A 24,166-nucleotide genomic window follows, 5' to 3' on the forward strand; every position below is an offset into this window, starting at 1 on the left:
TTGCATCTAGTTATGCAGAAGTCAACTACAGAACTGAAACAATCTATTTAAACATTTCATTAGTTTATTTAACTTTTACCTAGTTTGCTTTGCAAATATGTTTATTATTTCCAGTTACGAGGTGCAGTTTCGAGTGCTACAGGATTCCCGTGGCTCTCGAAAGCTCCCAGAGCTTTGCATTTCAGAGAATCACAGAATATTCCGAGTTGGAAGGAACCCAGAACGATCATGGACTACAACTCTTAAATAAATGGCCAGTAAGGCGATCGAACCTACGAGCTTGGTGTTATTAGCACCATGCTCCAACCATTTTGCACCGACACCACTGCTCTGTGTCACAAAAATTAAGATTTCCCTAACATCTGCCCTCGAGAACATCTGGTTGTCAGTTGAGGGAAACATTTCTACGCACAGAGTTTTATCTTTTTTTTTTTTCTGAGTCATTTCGGCAGCACAGCCTTCACTGCGGCACTCGGCTGCACCCGGCGCGTTCCCTCTGTTCAGGGGCGGGCAGTGCGGTTCCCGAAGCTGTTCATGAGTCCCGTACCGCCGGGCCGCCCGCCGAGGCCGGGCGCTGCCGCTGCCCCTCACGCCGGGGCGGTCGCGGCCGCCGCGCTCCCGCCCCGTCGCGTCACTGCCGGAGCGGCCCAACATGGAGCCCGGCGGCGGCGGCGACGCGCTGCCGAGGCTGCGGCGCCCGGGGCGGCGCGGGCCGGAGCCCCGGGACCCGCAGCAGCCGCAGCCGCCTGCCCGGGGCGGCGGGACGGCCGGTGGGTGCTGCCGGAGCGCGGGGAGCGGTGCCGGGCCCCGCCGGGCGGGCGCTGGGGCGGCAGCGGGGGCGCCTCGGGTAGCGCAGCGCGGAGCGCGGCCCCGGCTGCCCTCAGGTGTCCGCTCCTGACTGCGAGCTGGGTGTGGGAGACGCGAGGGGCTTGTAGCCGCGCACTGCCTGATGCGGATGAAGCGCTCGAACGCTCCAGGCCCAAGCTCTAGTAGGAGGAAGAGGAATCTAGGAAATGAAAAATAAAGCTGCTTGTAAGCTCCAGCGGGAGCTGTCGGTACGCTCGGCTGGTGGCGGTGCGTGTGGAGGAGCGGGCACGTGTGACACTGCTGGAGGCCACCAGGAACTCCTGGTGATAAACTTCGGAGTGTGAGACATCAAAATCACCTCTGACACCTTGTTTGACAGTGTGTATAAATACTGTGTTACATGGTTACTGTCGTGCACAAAAAGAGGCTTACTCATCTACTCCCTCTGATGTCTCACTTTCTCTAAAACGGTGATGATGAGGGGAAAAAGAGAAGGGACTTTCTCGCACAGTGATAGCTGTAGTTTACCTGCTGAAAGTGTGCAGTGTAAGTCAAGCTAGCTCCCGAAACTGGAGCTGAAAATTTGTGAATTATTTGCAGCTGAGAACAAGAAAATTATTTATGCCTGAAATAGTTCTGCAAATTCTAAAATTTGTAAAGAAGGGTACAAATAAATTATTAATTGGAAATAACAACCTGAAATTCTATATGTAGATTGATAAAAATGCTTAAATAACACCAGAAGTTTTTAATTAAACAATGCTTACAAAATCTAGTCAGCTGTTTCCTAAAAATGTATACAGACACAGTATTGTGCTGATTGTTACTGCTTTATCTTTTTATCAAGGGGTACCTTGCTTAGTCCTTTTCATTTCAGTAAATCTTCAGAGCTTTTTAGAATATTTGTAGTACAAAGTGTATTATGATTAGTATAATAATCTCCCAAGATAAAATAATTAAAAAGATAAAGCATCATGCTTTACCTAACGATAATCATATTCCATTTAATGACTGGCTTTAGTGCTATAATTATGTTCTTATTTACAGAAGAGTCTACGGCTGTAGAGAAAACGATGAGGCCTCATACCAGACTGAATATTCATTCTGCATTCTGGATTTTGGCATCAATAACTGTGACATACTACTTTGATTTTTTAAAAAATATTAAAGAAACTATGCAAGCAGATAGGTAAGGTATCTTTTCTTACAAGAGGGTTGTGTTTTAGTCTTACAATAATACTCAGTTTGTTACATCTGGTCACTGTATTTTAAATTGTGCATAGACAAGATCCACAATAGGAATAGAGAAGCCTGGGACTGTTCAGCCAGAATAAGAGAAGGCTCAGAGGCATCTTTTCAATGCATGTAAATACCTGAAGGGAGGGTGCAAAGAAGACAGAGCCAGGCTCTTTCCAGTGGTGCCCAGGACAGGACCAGAGGCAGTGGGCACAAACTGAAAGGAGGTTCCCTCTGAAGATCAGGAAACACTTTTTTACTGTGAGAGTGACTGAGCACTGAACAGGTTGCCCAGGTAGGTTGTGGAGTCTCCATCCTTGCAGATACTCAAAAGCCATCTGGACATGATTTTGGGCAACTGGCGGTAGCTGAGCTTGCTTGAGCAGGGAGGTTGGACCAGATGACCACCTAAGCTGATATTATTGAACTAATTTTAAAGTAAATACAATGCTTAATATTTGCTATAATTGTTTTTTTCTCTATGAACTCTACTGAGCCATCTTTGTACATGCAAAGTTTGCTCTGATACCAGACATTTTAATACTGTACCTTCAAGTTTTCATTTAAGGCCAAGAAATAGCAGCCTCTTTTGTTGGAAGTGTTGGGGTTTTGATTTTATTTTAATAAAAAACCCCTGAAATTAATATTTAAATGTCAAACAAAAGTTCATTTCTCTAGAAGTTGTTAGGATGACTTTGAATAGGTTAGCAAAAGATTAATGAAATAATTTCTCAGAAGTAATTTTTATTTCTAGCCTTTCTTTTCTGTTAAATTATTTTCAGTGGGATTGATGTTTGTTAAATATTTTTAGATAGCTTCAGCTGGAGGTGCTTTTAAAACTCTCATTGCTGTTGTCATTGTTATATCAGTATGTGGAAGCTGCACAGGGCCTTGCTCTGTGCTGTGAGGTTCTCTGAAGCTGCTCTCCCAGGCTGGTTACACCCTTCACACAGCTGACTGTGAAAGCAAAACTGGTGATTCCAGGATGTAATCAAAATTTGGGGTCAGGACCCTGTCTTCCTGCGCTGTTTGTCTAGGTAGGCCATGACAACAGTTCTCTTAGTGCAGAACTCTCAAGTAGCAGTACCAAGGTTCCAAAGTAGCACATTATGTTCGCTGTACCATTCCAGAGCAAATGTTACCTGAGTAGGAAGATCCTTGATTACCCTTTGTAATTTAGTAATCAAGTTATGGTAATGAGAATTCACTTTTCAAAATTTTTATTTGTTATACACATTCAGATAAGATTTTATTAAAGTGCATCTTCCTCCCAAGTTGCCTTTCCTGAACTATTCTTGAAGAGGCTCAAAAGTGTCTTCCCAAATAATCACATACCCTGTGTTTTTATGATTCTCAGTTTAAAATTCTGGATTTCTCCGTGGTTTTCTTCAGCAGCTATAAAGAAAAATCTTCATGCTTCTTGTCTGTTAAATTTGAGAGTTCACAAACAGAAACCATATTAAAGCTTTTGGCAATATTTCTGTTGCACAAAGATCACCAGTCTAATTTATAGTGTAAAGCACAGTTGCAGTGGAGCCTATTTTATATTAGACAGCTTTGAAGTGCAAGAAGTGTTCTGTAAAATTAAATTTTGTAAAACCTACAGGAACTCTAGGCCACAATCTGTGTATCTAACAGATACTGTCTGTTCTGTTTGTAGACTGGAGTGAAGATTACTGTGCAAACTGCAATGTGACTGTGCCAAACATGGTTTAATGTGCTTTTCTTCCCACAGTTGGTGGCTTGCCTGTGGCTCTTGTTTACTGGCTGCATGTTTATCTGTTGCCTTTTACTGCATACTGTATCTTGAGTGGTACTGTGGAATTCAGGACTATGATGAACAGTACCCTGCACTGATTCCTATCACAACAGCTACCTTTATAGCAGCAGCAATTTGGTGAGTTCAAACACCATGTACAAACTTTGCTAAACCTGTGCAAAACCTGTGTGTTAATGGGCTCATTTAATAAGTATAATTTCTGTAATTCTACTATGTGTATTGGTGACGATACCAGTTCTGTGTAGCATAATTTCTTGCACTTTCAACTTTCATCCACAAAGCAAGAGTTGCAGCAGTTGAAACTGTATATTGTGTACTTAGAGATGTACTGGATCTTTTTTGTCTTGAAAATTTAGGGGAAAACTGAAGTCGTTATCTTTGTTAGTGTAAATTTTTCAACTCTGACAACTACTTGTGCAGTTTACAAATTAAGACAAAGGTGCATTCTCCATCTGAGAAAAAATTCAGCTTGATCAGTTTCTGTCAGAGTTCTTAATTATCAAACAATCTGTAAGTAGCAAACATACACAAAATGTTAAACTTCTGACTATTGCTATATAAGCTTTAAGGTTTTATATTTTGTCTGAGAATGGTACTTTTAATAAGAGACTTATGAGGTTATATGCGTCCGAACTGAGCAAATCTGCATGTGAATGAAGAAAATTACAGGCATTGTGCCAGTATTTTTATTTATTGTGCAAGTATTTATTTACTCTCCCTTTGAAAGTTGATTTCCTCTTGTTTTGCTGTTGTATCAGAGTATCAGTCAGCATTTGTTGCGACAGTGAAAAAAAAGGAAGATTGAAGAAAATAAAGGTTCCCTATGGTTTATAATTAGTCAAATCTGTAATTCTTGTAATTCAGTTGTAAAATAAGTTGGTTTTCCCCCTGTCTCTTCAGTTAACTGAAATCTGTCTGGATGGAAGTTTATATCAAGGCTTCTCTCAGCTGCCATGTATGCCTATGGAAAAATCAAAGAGTAGGTCATTTTCAGGGGCTTCAGATACAGATTTTCTGAAAGTAAAAGGTATCTTTACCCTTTACCCTTGATGGGTTTTGTTTTCAGAAACAAACAAGTATTCTTCCAGATAAAGTAATTTAAATCTTCTTTCCTCTTGTGACATGTTTTCTTTGTATTCCTGATGCTTCCGTAATATGACAACTGAACTTACCAAATAATTTCTGCTTTTATTCCCAGTTTCAATGTTGCCTTGTGGCCTGTCTGGTCATTTTTGACACCTGTGTTGCTCTTCATTCAGTTCATGGGTGTTGTGATGCTTGTATCACTCCTGGGATAAGCCCTACAGGTAAATAATTGAATTTCCTAAGCACATAAAAGTATTTATCTCGTGGGAACTGATTTGTTAGACATTTAAGGATTGGATGACCATTTAGGGATTCCTTCTCTATGTTTTGTGTACATTCTTAGCATTTTCACATTTTGTGGCATATAGAGTAACCAGACAACATGCAATTATCCAAAAGGGAAGAGTATCCTTTTCACTTCTCTAAGATTCCATTCAAGACACTGAAAAGAAACATTAGTGAGAGTGTATGGTCTGGGTTTGGTATAGGCCAAAAACCTGCAGCTTTTACTGGGAGAACTTCTTAGCAAAGCTGCTTGACCTGATAGAAAAGGGGAGAAGATACCAACATTTGTGTGCAAGTGCCTTCTTTATTTTTTAAAATTCAAAATCTTTGTCGTATCTTTGTCTTTAAATATGCTGTATTCATTTTCTGTGATGAACAGTCCAGATCAACCTGCTATCTGGAAAATTGCCAGATATGAGAAGTTCTTTGTTCTTTCTAAAAAGAACTTTTCAAAGGCAAACCCATCTGTTTTGTTGACTTGAAAAACACATTCTCAATAACTGCCACATTGAAAGTGGGTTCCCACATCTTTTGTTAGGCTATACTTACCAAATGAATCCTGTGAAATGTGAAAAGCTAAGGAAGACATCAAAGACAAGTCAGTAAATGGGGTAAAGGATGTCCCCTGTATCACAGGGGTCTCATACCAGCCAAGGAAGCTACTCCTTCAGCAGGTCTTGTTTGTTGTACTTCTCAAGGGAATGTGGAGGAAGCCTGTTTGGCTTTGCTTGCCATCACAAATCCTTTCTGGTGAGCAGATCCCTCAGCATTTTTAGGAGTGCAGTAAGAAGACTGTGCTGGATTTAGAGTGTAGCCTCTTGTACTGACAAAGTTGTAAGCAAAAAGTGTTTAATGCCGGGATGGTGAAACTCAGATTTTTTTCCCTAGATATCAAGAAGCCTGATTTTTAAGGAAGTTATTAACTTCTATTCTGACAAAACTCACAGACTTCTGAAAAATATAGTACTTAATTCAGAACCTCTTTACTGTGGGAACTTGAGTCACACTTGCTGATACAAACTTATTCTTGTTTGTTTGTTCTATCATTGGCTGTGTTCTGTCTGAGCGCTGGAAGTATGTGGGAAAATTCTGTATTAGGTCAAATAATTACTTGCCTCAAAATTAGGGCCAAGTTATTACTTGGTGTAATAATGTTATTACTTGGTTGCAAAATCATTAATTTATTTAGTACAAGATACAGCTTGTGCAGTATTTAGAACCTTCAAAGATTTTTGTTAAATTGGGTTGGTTTTTTTTCTTTTCTTTCAGCTTCATGTGAAGGACTCAAGTAACTGTAATCCTGCAAAGTGTATGTCACTTTTGTTACATTCCAGTACTTCTGTTGTTTCTAATACTGCCTCTTTGCTCTAACTGATACAGTAATTCTTAATCTACTTGATTTATAGATTAATGGACATAACCATAGGAAAAAGCAACTGATTACTGAATAATTGAAAGATAAATAGGTTTTACATCTCCTAGTAACATGAGGCCTTTCATTTTGTAAAGTTTTGTAAAGCTTCTATTTATATCTGAATATTAAGCACATGGGTAGTAAGTAATAGCAACATAAAATAGTTAGTGTTGGAAGGGACCTTTAAATATTATCTCTGGGGCCCTCAGAGGTCACCTAGTCCAGCTTCCTGCTCAAATCATGTTGTTTGATTTGGAAGTAATTGATACTTAGATCAAGTGTTGTGTGGTTTTAATACTATATTCTTTCCATTTGAATTGACAGGTAAAATACTGTTATCTGGAACCTGTGTTTGTACTTGTAAACTTACTTATAGGAGACATTTCTTGATCTGTTAAATTTCTGATGTTATATATGTTACCTTGTAGGAAATACTTTATTATCTAATGTCTTGAATTCAGATCTGCTAGTGTTTAAAAATAAAGTATGGATAGGGGTAAGGGAAAGCTGGTTGACATTCGGCAGTGCCATCAATGAAACAAATAAATTCTACTTGTGCTCATACAGTTTGTCCACAGCCAAAAATGGATGATCAAGCTGTGAATAACCAGCAATACAATGAACAATATTAACACTACACAATAAATTTGGAGCACACATTAAATTATTTTGATGTATGCACTGTTTTTCAGTATTCAGGTTGTTTTTTCTTCTGTAAATTAACTTTTCATTCTTAGCAGTGCCTGTAAATGAAGTTACCATTTTTCTTCCTCAGCAATGAAGAGGCTGATATTAACTTAAAAGCTACTAGTTATACTCAGTTGGGAAAATAAAATAGCATTTTATTTTTATTAGGTGTCTGTTCATGTTGGCTGAGATACTTAACTGTCTGAAGACTTGGGCACCATCTAGTTGCTAGACCACTTTATGTAGATCCTTGTGTAAATACTTTCCCACCTACACCTTATGGAAAATAAGAGAATGTAGAAATTGGGTATTGAAACTTGTTAAAATCTACCCCTTGTGACTGTTGCTTAAAGTCTGGACTGTCAAAGGATACTGTGTTCTTCATTCTGACTTCCAAATTCACACCATTGCTGAACACCTGGAATGTTTAGTAATGAAAAAGATACACATTGTCTTTGGCTGTTCCATTAAGCAAAAAGGTTGCATCCTAATAAGTGTGTAATACAAAGGATCAGACAAACCAAAACAAAGTGCATTCAGCACTACTTTAAGTAGTTTGTAGAGTAAGTTAACAGCTTGATTTTTTAAAATGTAATATTTAAGTTTGCCAAAACCAGTTGTGCTTCGCATCTTCAAAGTGCAAGTTACTTATCTTCAGGTCTTCATCTTTCAAAAAGTTTTAACAATTTTTTGTCTGCATATGCAGGTACATTTGAATAACTTTATTATAATATTTAAAATGCAGTATTGCTCAGGGATGGTTATTATAGCTGTATTTTTATTTGTCAGCTTGGTGTTTTAAGTTGCTTTGTGATCTTGAATTAAAATTACTCTTTCCTACATGATTTTTCAAATTTGTTCTTCTGAACATCTTAATAAACTTTGTACAAAAGTGATCAATTGTTGTTCACTATTTAATTGTTTAACTGTCTAATTACACTTTCTTGGAGACTTCAGCTCATCCTATTGCTTTTTCTGTAAAATAGATGTTCATGTAAATTTTAAATACTGTACTTGACTCGAAATATCTTTGTCTTTCATGCCCCCTCAGTGGGTTTATTGGAAGTGTTCCACTCTGTTTATCTTTGGAGAGCTGCTTGCCCTCTGAGTACTTTGATGTCTTTCTGAGAATCCCAGGTAGATATGCTCGTTGTACAAAGTCCTGCAAAGTGTTTCAGTAACAGTTCTGAGTATCCAACACAATACTCATTCACTACATGCTCAAAAGGAAAGTATAAGACCTACTTGGCCAGAACAAGGACCAGTCTGTCTTGGTATTTGGCCTCCAACCTATGCTCGGCACCCAAATACCTAAAATTAAGAGAATTTAGTTTAAGTAGAAAAGGGTCGATACTGAAAGTGTGTATAAATATTGGGAAAATGAATATATAAGAAGTGGACTACATTCTGCAGAAGTTTTTGCTACTTTGAGCTCAGTAGTTGCTTCTCCAGCTAGCGATTGCTATAATACTGTGATGTCAGGAAGGGATTTCCTAAAAAAAAAAAAAGGTAAATTGCCTCTTTTGAAAGGTCTAGAAAATTCCTGAAAACCGAGGTTCTGTACTACCAGTGAAAGTACCGATTGCCCAAAAGAAGATGGCCTGTGGGGCCCAGAGCGTGAAGCACGTGGGTGGTCCCTCTGCCGCACCGTGCGAAGGAGCTCCAGCCGCAGCTTGTGGCTCCTGGGCTGCAGGGCAGGCTCCAGCCGCGCCGCTCCCAGATAGCGGCTGTTCCTCGGCTTTCCAGCCAGCGGGCCGGGGGTTTGTTCAACACACGCTGTCTTTCCCATCTCCCTGTCAGGAATGGGTTACACCGCACAGGTCTCTCAACACAGACATAACCCCATGTCCCTCACCAGAGCCAGCCGGACAGGGCTCACCTGCCCCTCCGCAAGGAACATGACTGCCTGGCTCCGGACTAACCTTCGTCCGAGTGACTTCTCCTTACCCTGGTCTGGACCCCAGCTGCTGTCAGCCTCAGGCAAGACTGTCCCGCAAAAGCCTCAGCAGCCTTTCCCCTAGCGAGGAGCGCGGGGCTGCCCCGGCAGCCGGGAGCCCCCGCCCGCGGGCACGGCACGGCCAGGGCCGGCGGTCCCGCTCCGCCCCCGCCGCGATGGGGGCCGGGCCAGCGGCGGCCTCGGGGCTCCCCGGGGGAAACGGGATCGCCTGGTGCAGCACCTGGCCGGCGGCGTGGGAGATGGAGCAAGCCGCCGGGTGCCCCGCGGTGGGCGGCAGCTACCCGCAGAAAAACGCCGAGATCCTCAGCAGCCAGTACGGCATCAACCTCTTCCTGGCCGGGCTGCTGCTCACCTTCGCCTGGGCTGTGCATGCCGTGGGCATCAGCAAGAGCCACCTGCTCTCCTACCTCATCACGCTGATGCTCATCCAGCTGCTGTGGATGCTGTGGTACCTCTGCAGGAGCTGCACGCAGAGGAGGCTGATCCGGGACAAGGACACACACGCCGGAGCCCGCTGGCTGAAGTGTAAGTACGGGCCGATGGCACAAAGGATGGTACTGCACAAGAGACACCTGTGCCATCACCTGTGTCTGCTACCTCTTTGTTACCCTCTCCATCCCTACCGGGAGGCATCACAGACTGAATGCACATGCAGTGCACTCTAAAGTAAATATATGCATAAGCTGAACATACGAGGAGATTGCATGGGGAAGCTGTTTGTTAAACATCCTCACTTTCCAACCTACCATTTATAGTGCTGAAAGCTCTGGAGCCTTTTTTCCTTACCAGACTGGTTTGGTGAAACTTGAAAAATGAAATACAGCCAGTGGAAGAGGCAATTATCACCTTTTCCAGATGGTATAATGCAACTTACTTTATGGTAGTTCCAGTCAGAAAGGTCCTCAAGTGCTCTCTATACCAATGTATATCATAGATTCCTGTTTATATGTGTACAGTGATGCTTTAGAAACTATTACTGAAGGCCTGGGCCCTAGGGTATATCACCATGTCCCGCAGCCATAGGGAGGAGGAGGAGAGAAGATCCAGCAGGCAGGAATTGTGCAGCAAGATTGATTTATTTAATTATTTTACAAACTCTTTTATAGACTTTTTTCTTCATAGTCTAATTGGACAAAGGACCAGCCACCCCTTGGGGCGATTGGCTAAAATCCTAAAACATCCATTGTCAAAATATTTTTCTACTATACCATAAACAAGACTTTTCAAGGTTGCAGGTGGCTTGGGTGTTTACATAGCTCTGCTACCTCTTCTGTGAGAGAGAAAAGTCTCTCACAGACTTAGAAAATAGCAAGAAAATCCTTGCTAGCAGCATTTTTTTATCTACAAGAAACATCTAGACATAGACAGAAGAGAATAAAATCCCTGACCAGATCAGTTTGTAGATTAGAACATAAAGCAGTTAAGCAAGGAATCTAAAATGACCGTTCACTTGCAAAAAAAGTATGCAAGTCTGCCAGGGTAGTGCTGGGATGTGCTGGCCCTTGTCTGCAGAGTCAGGTGCATACCAGAGTGAGGATCTAAAGGTATATTGAGAGAAGGTGTTTGGGGAGCACATCACAGAGTCGTAGTGACAGGAATGCTGTGTTTCTGGGTACCAAGAAAAAGAAACAGCATACGTCAGTGCTTGTGGAATAATAGGCAACCCCAGTTTTACCAGCCTCTTCCTCTTTCAGTCTCAGCACTGTAAATGATAGATCAGAAAGTATTTAAGTGGAATGTTATAAGAAAACTTTTCCATAAAATGTTGACTTCTTAACAATGTTTCATTCCTAACAATGACACAACAGTTAGTTTTCACAACAGCTAATGAAGTATCTAAATGAAAATTCCAAGAACACCTGACACCTGATTATTTTGAAAAGTAAGGTTGTGCTGTGGAAGTGTAGTTTGTTCTCAATTTTGGTGCTTGTGTATTGTTTATTTTCTTTGCAACTGTTGACATTTGTGTATGAACTGCTGACAGAAAACCTGGGTTTTTTTAATGTCTAATGTACAGCCATGGTCTGTAGTCTCTTTCCTGAAATGAATGGAGTTCACATACCAAGTGTTGAATTGTTCCTCTTGATTATTTAATAATTTCCAAGTCAATATTCATCTCTCAGGCATTTTTCATTTATTAGCTTATGTGGCTTACAACCTCCTGAAATTCGTGCAAGGCTTAATTTGATCCTACCTTGGACCAAGCTATGCTTTTGTTACACAGAGGGTAGCTTTCCCCTGCTAAATATGGAATAAATACTGCCTAGCATGGGTAAGTATAGCAGGATCCCCTGCCCTCTTTTCTTTTGGCGCCGCATTCACAGCATTTCATTTGTCCTACAGAATATAAGGAGTCACAGAAACTTAGAAATAAGATCCTGGATTGAACTGCTGGTTACCTTATCCATTTCTTTTACCAGCACAGGATGGTTCTTTGTACTGGCTTCTCAAGTGGTGCGGCTTCCACGGCTTCTCTTGGATGTCTAGGCTGCAATTCAACAAATTTGCCCTTAGGGAATGACCTACACTTTCCTATTCTTGGGAGTTTCTTGTAGTTACAACAAGTCTGTACAACTCCTTTATCCTCTATTGGTAAAAGAAAACTTATTTGAGCTAAGGAAAAACCCAGGTGGCAATTCCTCTGCCAAGATACCCCTTGCCCTCCTCTTTATCAGTGCTTTTGTCATAGAAATCTTTTATCTCAAAGATTAAAAGTCCAAAAAGAAAGGGGAGGGTGGAGTGGGACAGACATATTTTTTTGAGTTTTTCCACAGAAAGCTTTCTGCAATTTTTTACTAGCGCTCTCAGCTACTTTTGAAGAACATCTCCTTGCTGTAATTGTGAGAGCAAATGTCCTTGTATTAAACAGTACAAAATGAGTGTATTTTCATGAATCCTTTCAAACTGTGAATATAATTTTAGTAAAAGTGGTGGCAATTGCCTACTTAGACCGTTTTGCTCTGACAAATGTTGAAATGGAATGATTTAACAAAAACCTCCTGTAACTGACTCCTTGTACATGTTTAGCAATGCTAGAAGGACAGATGATCAGTTTGTAATAATTGCTCACAGGAAGGTTTCCTCAAGCTTTTCTGCACCAAGGTGTCAATTGTGTGAACCCTTGAGCTCGGTTCTTCCCGCCTGCATGGTTGACCAAGAACCACTCCTAGTCTGAATGTGGGAAAAGTTTGTGGGAGACCTCTGTCTTTAATACAACACAGTTATCCTGACCCAAATAACCACAGGGAACCTCAGGAAGTCTTCCCTTGACTTACCCAAAAGTTATTCCCCTAAGTATGGTCTCCTGCTAGGAAAAGCTCTCTGATCATTTTTTGGGAAAGTTCAGTGAAGTGAGCCAGAGAACTCAAAACAAAAATCAGTTGGCCTCACAAACAGCTTTATTTAATCACATTCTTTATCAGCACAGCTTCTGTTTAAAATATTGACAACGAGTCAACTTAAAAAGCTCTTGACAGACTTCAACTTGTATCTTTTTACTGCCCGCATTGGATTGCCAATTATTTGAACAATATTTTAAGGTGAGAGTAGTATTTGTGCAACTGTGTCATTATGGTTTTTGTTCTTCTTGATGGTTAGTAGGAAGAAATGAGCCAGCACTTAGCAATATTGAAAATCCTATTATTAATCCCTTAAGATATGCAGGTTTCAACAAATGTTCAAAAAGGAAAAATAATGAAACAGCACTCAGTCGCAATCATTTCACATTTCTTAAAATTTCAAATGGAAATAGCTAAGCAGTGGAATTATCTTCCTTGAAATTACTGGTGTCTGTTTAGTACTAGCACATACTACTGAAGTTTCCATCACAAAATGTTAACAAAAAAGCTATTAACATACCATGTGCATGGTCATTATGGTTGTGCTTTGGCTTTTGACTAAGCAAATTAGCACAATCATTCTCTTTTGAAGCCCATAAATAAGCATGTTGGACACCTTGTATACACTTGTATTACCACCTGAGTAATTGTCAGAAGCATGTAGTGACCATTTGAATAAATGAAACAATCTAACATCAAAAGAGTCATATAAAGTCTTCTAGTCCCTGGAAGACAGTGATTTATATCTTTTTACTTCAGAAGATAGCTTTTGCCTTCTTATTGAAACAATCATAACACATGTGAAGTCCCTCAAGATGATGTATTTCAGACAAACAGGCGGTTTCCTGCATAATTTCTAAATAAACCATAAATCACATAATCAATTATAGAATAATTCAGTTAGGAGGGGACTTCTGAAGGTCATCTAGTCTAACATCTTGCTCAGAGCATGTCTAGTTACCTCAGACAGAGTTATTTCAGAACTAGCAATTCTAATTTATTTCAGAATTATTTAAATTCTTTAGACAAGGAAGGAAACATATAATTTGATCTCAAGAGTAGCCTATGGCTTCACATTTTGTGGTAACATTTACTTTCATACATAATGAAAATGGCACATCTATTTAAATGTGGGCTCTAGTCCCATTACATGTGTTAGAATACAAATTAGCTGACCTAAGAAATGTAAGTTAACATACTGTATGGGATTATGCACATGCATGAAGTGCAGATCTGAGGCTTTAGATTTCGCAATATTAAAGCAAAAGTTTTTAGCTCTTGCTAGAAATTACACTCAACTGGTAATTTGACACTGTTTTTGTTATAGAGAGATTGTAAAACAGAAACATAAAATCCTACTGGAATTCATACCCTTATGATTAAAAAGGTTTCTGAAGTCTATTTTTGTTTAATTTTAAAGGGTCAATGAAATAATAAACAAAATTACAGCATGCTTATATAATTTCTACTTACTTTGTATCACTGCAACTTTGACAATAAAGGTATTATTAATTAAATGAACTTTCATTTTAGTGTTCTTTTTTTATTGTCGCAAGTCAAGTGGAACATGTGGTACTTATATGGAAGTTAGGTTGTGCCTCTTATAAAAGATGAATATTCTTCAAAGTCAACACTAGTGATGTTATTTACTCTGAGGAATTGCAAAGAACAATTGAGATACTGATGCTGGTTTATATCTTAAGGTCTGGTTAAGGTCTGTGAATAAATTTTTATCTAGTCTTCATTCAAGTAAGTCCAAATTAAATCCAGGGAAAGCTTGTTTGAGTAAAAACCTAAAAAAATTAGAAAAACCCCAATCCACAAAGAAAACCCTCAAAACAAACCAAAACCAAGGAAATTAAGGCCTTAGAGTTTGGTTCAGTAATCTTGTTGCCAGTTGTGCTTAGTCATGCAGGTACAAACCCAATAATAATCATTTAAAAAAATAAACAAGGGGAAATGTATTTCAAAGTTCTTTAGGATATTTAGAGTAGTATATTAGGATATTTTTGTGTGAGTGTGAAATGTAGATGCTTTGGTTCCTTTCTAGGAGAATAAACCATACAGCTCATTGTGGTTGTGGTCTCTGGGTTAAAGTGTGACCCTCTGAGCCATGGGGAGGGCACACCGAGTGATTGTGTTATTTCCCACTGGAGGTTTGGGCTGGGAGACTGTAAGGGGATTGTTCAGCTGCCCAGGACTGCCCAGTTTGCTGTGGGGCTGCCAGGGCAGTAGTTCATGCTTTGTGTGGCTGCTTCAGTGCCACTGTCACTTGGGAAGCTGATCCTGCCCAGAGCTGGGCACTCTGCAAGGTGCTGAATGTCCTGGTCAGTGCAGGGCTGGTGACTCCACACCGGCCATGCAGGGGCTGTCCAGAGATATCCTTGCTTAATGTACTGGGCAGGCTTTCATGAATTAGAGGCACTTATTTCATGGAGTCAATTATCTTCGTGAGCATTGATCTACCCTTATTTCCCTAAACAAGAACACAGATATTGATCAACTTTCATTCCCCTAAATGGTCTCTAGACACTGTAACTATACATTAAAATTTTCTAATATCTTTTTCATTTGTAGGTGGGATTACATTATTTGCAGTGATTACTTTAATTCTGGACTCCTTTAAAATTGGATATTATATTGATTTTTCAAACTGTTTATCACCAACTGAAGGCATTTTTCCTGTTACACATGCTGTGCACACCATCTTACAGGTAAAAGTCGCTGGTTGCAGTTTTATATTAACCTCTATTTCTTACCAAAAATATATTTTGTCTTGTCATCAGTGGACTTAATGCCAATTTTATTTTTAAACACATCACAGAACACCTTTGAGGACTAAATTCTTGTGCATGTATAGTAAATTCAAGCTTTGCAACCTGAAGTTGCTTAGCCATAAAATTCACATGGGTTTGAAAAACTGAATAATCAAAAAATGCTCTCCTGGAGTTGAAGTTAAGTGGCCTTTTTAAAAATTACAAATTTTAAAAATTTAAAAATTTTAAAAATATACATAATTTTCAGAATTTTCAGGCTGAAATGAGTACCTTGGCTAAAGACCATTCCCTTGTTTCTGTGTGTAGGACTTGCCACACAAGTTCAGTTCAATCTGTATAACCTGATGTTTCATTGAGGTTAGAGGTCTAGGCATGCTAAGTCAAAGGGGACAAAACCCTTCCTAGCTGATTCTAAAACACTTGCACAACTTTCCTGTAACAAATGAACATGGATATTCCTTCTAGAAGAACTTGGTTATTCTTATCAGTGGCTGCACAGTAGCAAACATAGTAAGTGACTCCTGTGAAATATTCCAGCTGCCTGTTTGTTATGAGGCTTTGGGTCTACAGTGTATGGTGACACTCCATAGCTGATTGTTTCTCACATTAACTCCTCTGAACCCCTGTCAGCAGGTTTGTAGGGAAGAAGGAAAGAGAAAACCACTCAACTGACATACTCAATCATAGCCAGGCACTGTTTTGAATTTTCCAAGTTGTTTAAGTCATTCAGAAAGAAAAGAAAGTTTTTTCTAGAAGTTGTGATTGCATGTAAATGAGCTTTTGAACAACCTAAAGTTTTCTTTCTTCAACAGTTAAAAAAAAAAAAAAGCATTGAAATTTAAACAGTAACTCTCACCCCATCTATGTTTTTCTCTGAGGGTGAAATTCTGAGTTAGTTGAAGTAATCTTAATTTCACATTCTTGTAATATCCCTTCTCCATGTCTTGCAACTTCTTTGCTTTAACTCTGAAAACAAACCAATGAAATTAAGCCCTTCTGCCCTGCTGATCTGAACACAGCATTCTTCTTTACAGCCAGTGACCCAGAGCTGACAAGGTTTCCAGCCACCATGAACTGGAGTGTAGAAGAATGGTGAATAAAGATGCTGAACAAAGGCAACAAGAATTCTAATTTAAATGTTACATCACCCAGTGTCACTGAATTTATTATCTACAGAGCTTAAAATAATGAACACTTAAATGTTAGCCTGAGCAATCAAAGAAACCAAAGGATTTGTTTTCTACAGGATATGTATCAGATTCTGTTGTCATTTACTGTGAGGCATCCTGATATAAGCCTGATATATATACATTCTGCACCCATATATGAACTAACACATACCTGCCCTCTCAGGGCAGGCTGTGCATTATATTCCTCTGCAGATGGAAGTCCCCTGGAGGCAATGAGTGTTCTGTGAGCGAAAACTGGATTTTATGCTATTTCTTTACTGATTTTTCCTATTTTTTCCCACTATCTTGTGTCTGAACAGGTCTTCAAAACTTACGTTTTTATAAGTTTTGAAGAATGGTTTCAGATCTGCTGTCAGATTTTACTGCATTTATCCCAGGAAGGGAAATTGAACATGGTATTAGAGACTAAGGTAATTTCAATATGATTTCAGTTGAAGCCTACATGAAATATTTCAGTCTTTACGTCTGGGATTTTACAGAGGCCACTCCTCTCATTGATAAATGTTTCATTAGAGGAATTGTTATTCCTGAGTAGCATAGCTGGGCCATAAAGAACTGCATTTGCCTATCTTTTTCCAAAATTACACATTAAATGCCTCAGACAACAGTGGCTGTGGAAGCACCCTACAATAATGGATGCTGTGGTAACATGAGCTTCCAGTTACTCTGACTGCTGAAGAAGAACCCAAGGTTCTTACCACTTTTCAGACCCTTTCTGGAGCACCAAACCAGGCAGGTTTCTAAGAGGAATCTTAGGACTCTTTCTCTGATAGTTCACCTACTGACAAGTTCAGTATCCTAGGAACTGTTTGGAGTAAACAGACTCCCAGTGTCACCCTAACATCCCTGAGGAATACTGGTATAGTTCTTCTTGAACCTATCCACACTTGGTTTTGTATCAGCAGCAATCTCTTTCTGAGGTCTCCATTATGCTCTCAGAAACAGAGAGTTCTAATTTTATTCCTCTTTGCCCTTGACTTGCTAACTCATTATTGTTATCTCTCTCTTTTATTCCTTGTTTGAGTTTTCTGCACTATCCTTGATTGCAACTGCTGTGTTCTTAATGGGGTTGTCTCTCAGGCAGTTAGTTCAAACTTTTCTCATGCTTTGTGGGCATCTGTTGTTTTATTAGTCAAGTCTGACATCCTTTCATTAACCTCTTTCCCTCCATAGCATTTCATATATTTAAAAAATTATTCAAAATTAGCATCACCATGCCCAGCAGCAATCATACCTCTATCCACAGCCAGTGGCTTTATTTAATTTGTCATTGAAATAAATGTCTTTTTAGATACAGAAGGAAAATACGTTTTGCTGAGTGATGCTTAGACTTTCTACTGTTAAGCCACTGATGTTTCATGTAAGAAACCTCAGGTTCTGTGTAAATACCACAGGAAATCATGAGCTCTTTCACATGTGTGGAGATGGAGCTGCCTCTGTTTAAATCATCAGAAATTTTAAACGTTGGTATGCTATCTACAGATGCACGTTCCCTTCTGAGTGTTACATATGCTCATTAATGTAATGATATTTCTCTGTGTTTCTTCCATTAAGGTGTATTTTCTGTGGTGTCATGCAAAGGATGTTATCCAGTCTTTCAAAACACTTGAAAGGTAAAGTGGATCTGATCCTCATCTGGCAAGTTAATAGGTGCAGGTCTGTACAGTGCTTTAACACCAAAGTTTTATTGTATGAGGAACTGTAAAAATATACAGAGATTGATTCTCCTCTTGATTGCATTAAGTAGAAAGAAATAGAGGAGTTAAATATAAAGGAACTCAATTTAACCTTACTTAAACTGTACTGATATTTTGTAATACAAAATAGTGACAGAATACATATATTTTTCTCATGAGAAAGGAAAATGGCAATATATAATACCACAGAGTCACTTAAGAAGGAAACATTATGTACGTGTTTTAAGACTATGCACTATATTATGTTTTGTTTATTTAGTTACTGAAAGGGAATCTGCATCACCAGCCTGCAGTCAATGCAATGCATCTGATGTACTTTATATTGATTTTATGGAAACCACCTTTTTTATACTAGGCGTTAGATGCATAGAATAGTTTGGGTTGGACATAACCTTTTAAAGTCGTCTAGTCCAACCCCTCTGCAATAAGCAGGGACACCTTCAACTAGATCAGGTTGCTTAGAGGCCCATCCAACCTGGCCTTAAATGTTTCCAGCCTGTGTTGATACTGGGGCTTGCCTTGATCCAGGTGCAGGACCTTGCACTTGGCCTTTTAGAGCCTCATAAGGTTCCCATGGGGCCACTTCTTGAGCTTCTTGAGGTCCTTCTGGCATCCCATCCCTCAGGCATGTCAACCACACCTCACAGCTGTGGCAGATGCAGCTGTGCAAGTGCACTTGGAAACACACCCTCCATGGTGGTATCCTACATACCAAATCAGATCCAGAGTGTTTGCTGGTTTTGTGAGAAGATGGATTAATGTATATTCATCTGTCTGTACACAGAATATAAGTAAGCAAACATGGTAATTTTCAAAGCACTTATTTAAAGTTATCAATGATCTGACCAGTTTCTATAGGAGGTAAAATGAATTTTCTCAGAAACACCATCTATGGTGAAGGTTGTCCATTTGTTCTGCTCTCTTGAGTAAGTGTTCAAACCCCAAGCTCAGGAAGACAGTGATTACAGAAGGCTTTGCAATGTCAGCTGTTTATAAGTACATTTTAAAAATTTCTAACTGGAAGTTTATCACTGAGAACAGTGTTGTAATAAAGAACTGTTTCTTGGTGAAGAAACAAGAACAGCCTTGGGTGCAGGAGAACACCTGGTAGAGCATAAGTGAAAGGATTGTGCCTAGGAAAGAGAAAGAGATAACATGGCCTTCTTCAGAAAAAGGGAGTGCTTGGCAATGGAGAACATTTTTGCCTGGATTTTATTAGGAACTTCAGAACCATTAATACACTTCTTTCTCCAATACCATTCTGTTTCACCAGGCTGAAATGGCTTGTCAGAGGCCAGGAGTCTCAAAAATGCATGGAGACCTACCCTCATTTGTACCAGTTCTTTGAATGGAATAAAGCCCTCTGTTAGCGTCAGCTCTCTCCAGGAGATAAAAATTCATGGGCTAGAAGTTGGAGAAGGCAGTGGTATCTGTGAAGAAAGATCAGACAAAGGGAATGTGAAGGAGCACTGCAGAATGCTGTGAAATACAGTTTGCAAAAAAATCCTGTTCAGACTGTTCAATCACTAACATGAAGCTTGTCCAGCCCAAAGAATAAAACCCATCACATAAGAGAGAATTAGAAGTAGTTAAAGCATCCTATTAATAGTTTAATACATTAGGCCATTTAATGCATTGTATTTCTGTAAAGTTTTGAAAGTCTGATATTCAGTGACTGTAGAACACCTTTAGAGATCGGTGATGATTTTTCAACCCTCCCCCTGCACCGACAAATAAATAGTGCCATGTAGCTTGTACACAGAAAGTTAATCCATTTCATTTCACATATATGGAGACACATACATGGAGATATATATGGAGTCTGTGCAGATTCCTTCAATAATTACTTTATTTTGTAGGTTTGGTGTTATCCATTCTGTTTTCACAAATTTGTTGCTGTGGACAAATGGTGTGTTAACAGAGTCAAAACATCAGTTGAATGAACATAAGGAGAGACTAATCACGCTTGGTTTTGGGAACATAACTATAGGTAAGCAAAAGGGTTGGTGCATTTTGAAATTCCTGCTCTAGCACACTCATACAAAATACTGTCACCATAGGAGTCAGCTGAGTCATTCATGACTATGTCAGAACAGTCATTCTCGGGCAAAAGATAATTAGCTGATACGAAAATGTTATATGATCATTATCATATATGGGATCAAGGCACTGGTTTTCTTCTAAGTTCCAAGCAAATGGATTTTTTGAGAACATTTCTTATGAAGAACAACATCACTGAGGAACATCACTAAGGAACCACTTTATTACTAAATCACAGAAGTAAATTAACATAGCAGCAGTAAAATGAGAGTTTACTATTATTAGTTATTCATAAAAAACCAAGCATGGATAATCTTGCAAATCTTTCCCGGGAGAGTGGTTACATGTGGCCTGTGGTTCTACAGGATTCAGTGAGACGGCTCAAAGGGATAGAAATTATCCATTAGTGCTGTTTTACAAAACAAGGACTTTGCTCTCGGTGTTGTGGTTTTTTAAATTATTAACCATTTTCTCCATTGGTGAGATGGTGCAAGTTTAGATTGCAAAACAATTGAGAATACGAACATTTAGAATACAGAAGATATAAAGAAAAAGTTCTTCACTGTGAGGGGGCTGAGACACTGGAACAGGTTGCTCAGAGAAGCTGTAGGTGCTTCATCCCTGGAAATGTTCAAGGCCAGGTTGGATGGGTCTTTGAGCAACCTGGTCTAGTGGAAGGTTCCCTGTCCACAGCAGGGGGGTTTGAAATAGATGATCTTGCAGTTCCCTTCCAACCCAGGCCATTCTATGATAACTGCTGGGGATGTGTTCCACTTTCAAAGCCCAGTGAAGGCTGGGGAAGAGGGGCCTTTTCTTAGGTGGGTAACTGGGTGTTGTTTGACTGAAATCTTACCTTTTGTGTTTCATTATTTTATTTTTGTTTTATTTATTCACTTAAGGAATCTTTATAATGCACATAACTAATCTCTCCTCCTTTAGTTCTAGATGATCATGCACCTCAATGCAATTGCACGACAACAACTCTCTGCTCGATATTTTCTCAAGGAATATATTACCTATATCCCTTTAATATAGAGTACCACATCCTAGCATCCACAATGCTCTATGTCCTGTGGAAGAACATTGGCCGCAAAGTTGAGCACCACCAGCAAAACAAAACTCCTTTCAAATTCCATGGCATAACTGTTGGAATGATTTTTGGACTAATGGTGTTAACTAGCACAATAGCCATAGTTGTTGTGTATTTAATTCAGATTGGAGGTTCGAAAATCAAAAGCGAGTTAGCCCTCACTATGTTTTACTTGCATGCTATCTTCGTTCTGGCTCTCATGTGCACAGCTGGAATTGTCGCCCTCCTCATCTACAGACTGGAAGATAGATCGCTGGATAATTCCAAGAATCCTGCTCGAAAACTGGATGCAGAACTGCTGGTGGGCACAGCTGCAGGGTCCTGGCTGCTCTCCTGGGGCTCGATCCTCGCCATTATCTGTGCCCAAGGTCATCCCAAATACACATGGTATAACCTGCCCTACTCTGTGCTGGTTATTATTGAGAAATATATTCAGAATCTCTTTATCATTGAATCCATCCACCGTGAGCAGGAAAAGGTGAATGATGACATTAAAACTCTTCGAATAGTGACCATATCTAGGGGGAGCACTTTATCCCTCACCCCCTTGTACAAAGAGGTTTACAATGGCAGAGCTGCTCGAGACAGTGGCGACGTACCCTGTCTGTTTAAGGGCAGCATCTGTGGGAGAGAAAATGATGGTGCTGGTGTTGCCAAAGAAGAAACGAGTCAGGACAATAGTTTGGTCATGCACTCAGCCTCAGATTTCTCATTTTACAGTAGAAACTCAGTTACTAACAACAAGAGGAGAATTTTGAAGAACATCGCTGCATTTTTATTCCTCTGCAACCTTTCGGTAAGACATTTTGAGTGTAATTCACAAGCTTCCCATTCTTTAAAGTCTGATAAATATATTAAATTTGCATGGTTCCATAGTTTCTAGGCAGTAAATTTTACTTCTGGAAGAAGTGAATATGCTTTTGGGGAACAAAGTTTATTTAAATGTGGATTACGGAAGGCTCCTATCAGTAACGGTCCAAAAACTATAGCAGCAGCAGAAACCCTCTTCCACCAGCATGTTCCAGTGGCAACAGGGAGGGATTACTTAGGGGTTTCTGAAACCAATTTGCAGCATGGTGGAGTCACAGTCATTAAGAGCTATTGACTTGTATCACTGGTGATTAATATTGGCCTCACGTTCTTTCCCTGCAGCTGTGGATACCACCGGCATTTGGGTGCCGCCCGGAATATGACAATGGACTAGAAGAAATAGTGTTTGGCTTTGAACCCTGGATAATTGTTGTGAACCTTGCGATGCCTTTTTCTATTTTCTATCGGATGCATTCAGCTGCCTCGCTCTTTGAGGTCAATTGTAAAACGTAGATCATATACGGTCCCTCAGTGAACAATTGATTGAATAATTAATTACACAAATAACAGTTGAGGGAGTGGATGAATGAATGAGTGAATGCAGCATCTGCTCAATAAATAGAAGATTCAATAATTTTTTTTAAGGATGGGACCACAGCTAATAGCATGTAATTTTTTTATTTTCCTTCCACGTGTTTTGTTATATATGTGGTGTTATTGTATAAATACACTGTTCAGAATCATTTTAGTGTTAATATGATTAACACTACATAGTAAAGTTAATCTCATCAATCTTTGTTTTAGTCATCTGGGATTTGTTCTCTGTATAATTTGTATGGATTTGTTTTCATTCATTGTGACTCATGATAGGGGTTTACAAAAAATTCTGTATGACTTAGAAAAGAAAATCCCAGGAAGAGCTTCTCCTGAGATACTAGGAAAACTCCAACTCTTAATTCCTAGCTTTGTGGTTTTTTTTTATAGTAAAACCTAAAAATGTTTGCTAGATAATTTGGGGTGTGGGAGTTAAAGTTCCATATCACTGATGAAAATCAATATATAATTATTATTTTCTGAATAGTCATAGATAGCAAAAAAAAAAAAAAAATCCAGATGTGTAACATGTATGATTAGGTATCATGCTGTATATAATTTTTTTCTGATAAAATATATTTCTATTAATTGTCTTGTATTTACTCAATGACATAACTGAGAAATAAAGTTAATCCTTTTACTTAATTCTTTATTCAAATATTCTTGAAATGTTTTAAGAGAAAAAACTAGTCTTACAGCTCATATTTAGATATATGCGTGCCAGTGCCAGAATGGTATGTATTCCCTGTACAATTTTTTAATGAGTTGCTAATTTCGTTGTAGATCAGTCTCCTAGCTGGAAAATGATCATATGTTTTCATACAGAGATGCTGTAAAGCAAAGCTGAAGCCTCTAGAAATCTGGAGGGTCTTTGGCTGAGAGTTTTATAAGTGTGGTTTACAAGATATGAGAATATAATCTCAAATCCCTGTGGTATTTAGTTCCCTGAATTCTCACAGAAAGCAGTGAAAAGTTGGGTGCCTGAATATTCTTAACATCTGCACCTGCCCGATCGAAAGACTGGAGCAGTAACCAGGATACTGGAGCTAGTGCTCAATTAATTACTGGATAAACCTTGCTGACTTGTTGATGACCTAGTCCTAAGTCTGGTGGGTCAAGGGCTGAAAAATTTCTGCTCCTGGTTCCTGAAAAGACAGTTATACACTTATCACCGCCATCATCCCGAGAGCAGGAATATTTCCGTGTGGGAGAGGCTTGCTTCTGAGACAGGAAATTTCAGCGGTCATGTCTGCCTTCATGCAGCAGAAAAAAAAATTTGGCTTTATACCACTAGATGGCAAACAGAGACCATCCGATAAATTACCTGATTGCTTTAGATTGCTTCAGGAATTGCTTCTCATCATAATTAATCTTCAGT

At 39.4% G+C, this 24,166-nt stretch overlaps 2 protein-coding genes across 3 annotated transcripts; both read left to right on the forward strand.

Annotated features, from left to right (window-relative positions):
* Positions 1-649: 649 nt before the first annotated feature.
* Positions 650-8,191, forward strand: TMEM128 (transmembrane protein 128). Of its 2 annotated transcripts, none has more exons than XM_048305052.1 (5): positions 650-770; positions 1,855-1,996; positions 3,779-3,940; positions 5,022-5,130; positions 6,464-8,191. In XM_048305052.1, the coding sequence occupies exons 1-4, from the start codon at positions 653-655 to the stop codon at positions 5,119-5,121; spliced, it is 522 nt and encodes a 173-aa protein (XP_048161009.1). In that variant the 5' UTR covers positions 650-652; the 3' UTR covers positions 5,122-5,130; positions 6,464-8,191. The 2 variants fall into 2 exon arrangements, with proteins under 2 accessions (XP_048161009.1, XP_048161010.1); XM_048305053.1 differs by having other exon boundaries at positions 6,083-6,477.
* A 1,289-nt stretch (positions 8,192-9,480) lies between these two features.
* Positions 9,481-23,231, forward strand: OTOP1 (otopetrin 1). Its single transcript, XM_048305268.1, has 6 exons — positions 9,481-9,777; positions 15,168-15,304; positions 18,112-18,170; positions 20,114-20,244; positions 21,234-22,180; positions 22,537-23,231. Exons 1-6 carry the CDS (start codon positions 9,492-9,494, stop codon positions 22,705-22,707), a joined length of 1,731 nt encoding a protein of 576 aa, XP_048161225.1. The 5' UTR covers positions 9,481-9,491; the 3' UTR covers positions 22,708-23,231.
* The last annotated feature ends 935 nt before the right edge of the window (positions 23,232-24,166 follow it).

This window comes from Corvus hawaiiensis, chromosome 5, assembly GCF_020740725.1.
Source record: "Corvus hawaiiensis isolate bCorHaw1 chromosome 5, bCorHaw1.pri.cur, whole genome shotgun sequence".
Taxonomy (NCBI): Eukaryota; Metazoa; Chordata; class Aves; order Passeriformes; family Corvidae; genus Corvus; species Corvus hawaiiensis.

Bases quoted from the DNA above. Each gene is read 5' to 3' on its own strand.
- TMEM128 (XM_048305052.1), top strand. From the start codon at position 653: ATGGAGCCCGGCGGCGGCGGCGACGCGCTGCCGAGGCTGCGGCGCCCG. The intron at 771-1,854 runs GTGGGTGCTGCC...TCTTATTTACAG, and splicing joins CCGGGGCGGCGGGACGGCCG to AAGAGTCTACGGCTGTAGAG. The intron at 1,997-3,778 runs GTAAGGTATCTT...TTCTTCCCACAG, and splicing joins GAAACTATGCAAGCAGATAG to TTGGTGGCTTGCCTGTGGCT.
- OTOP1 (XM_048305268.1), top strand. From the start codon at position 9,492: ATGGAGCAAGCCGCCGGGTGCCCCGCGGTGGGCGGCAGCTACCCGCAG. The intron at 9,778-15,167 runs GTAAGTACGGGC...TTTCATTTGTAG, and splicing joins CGGAGCCCGCTGGCTGAAGT to GTGGGATTACATTATTTGCA. The intron at 18,171-20,113 runs GTAAAGTGGATC...TTTATTTTGTAG, and splicing joins TCTTTCAAAACACTTGAAAG to GTTTGGTGTTATCCATTCTG.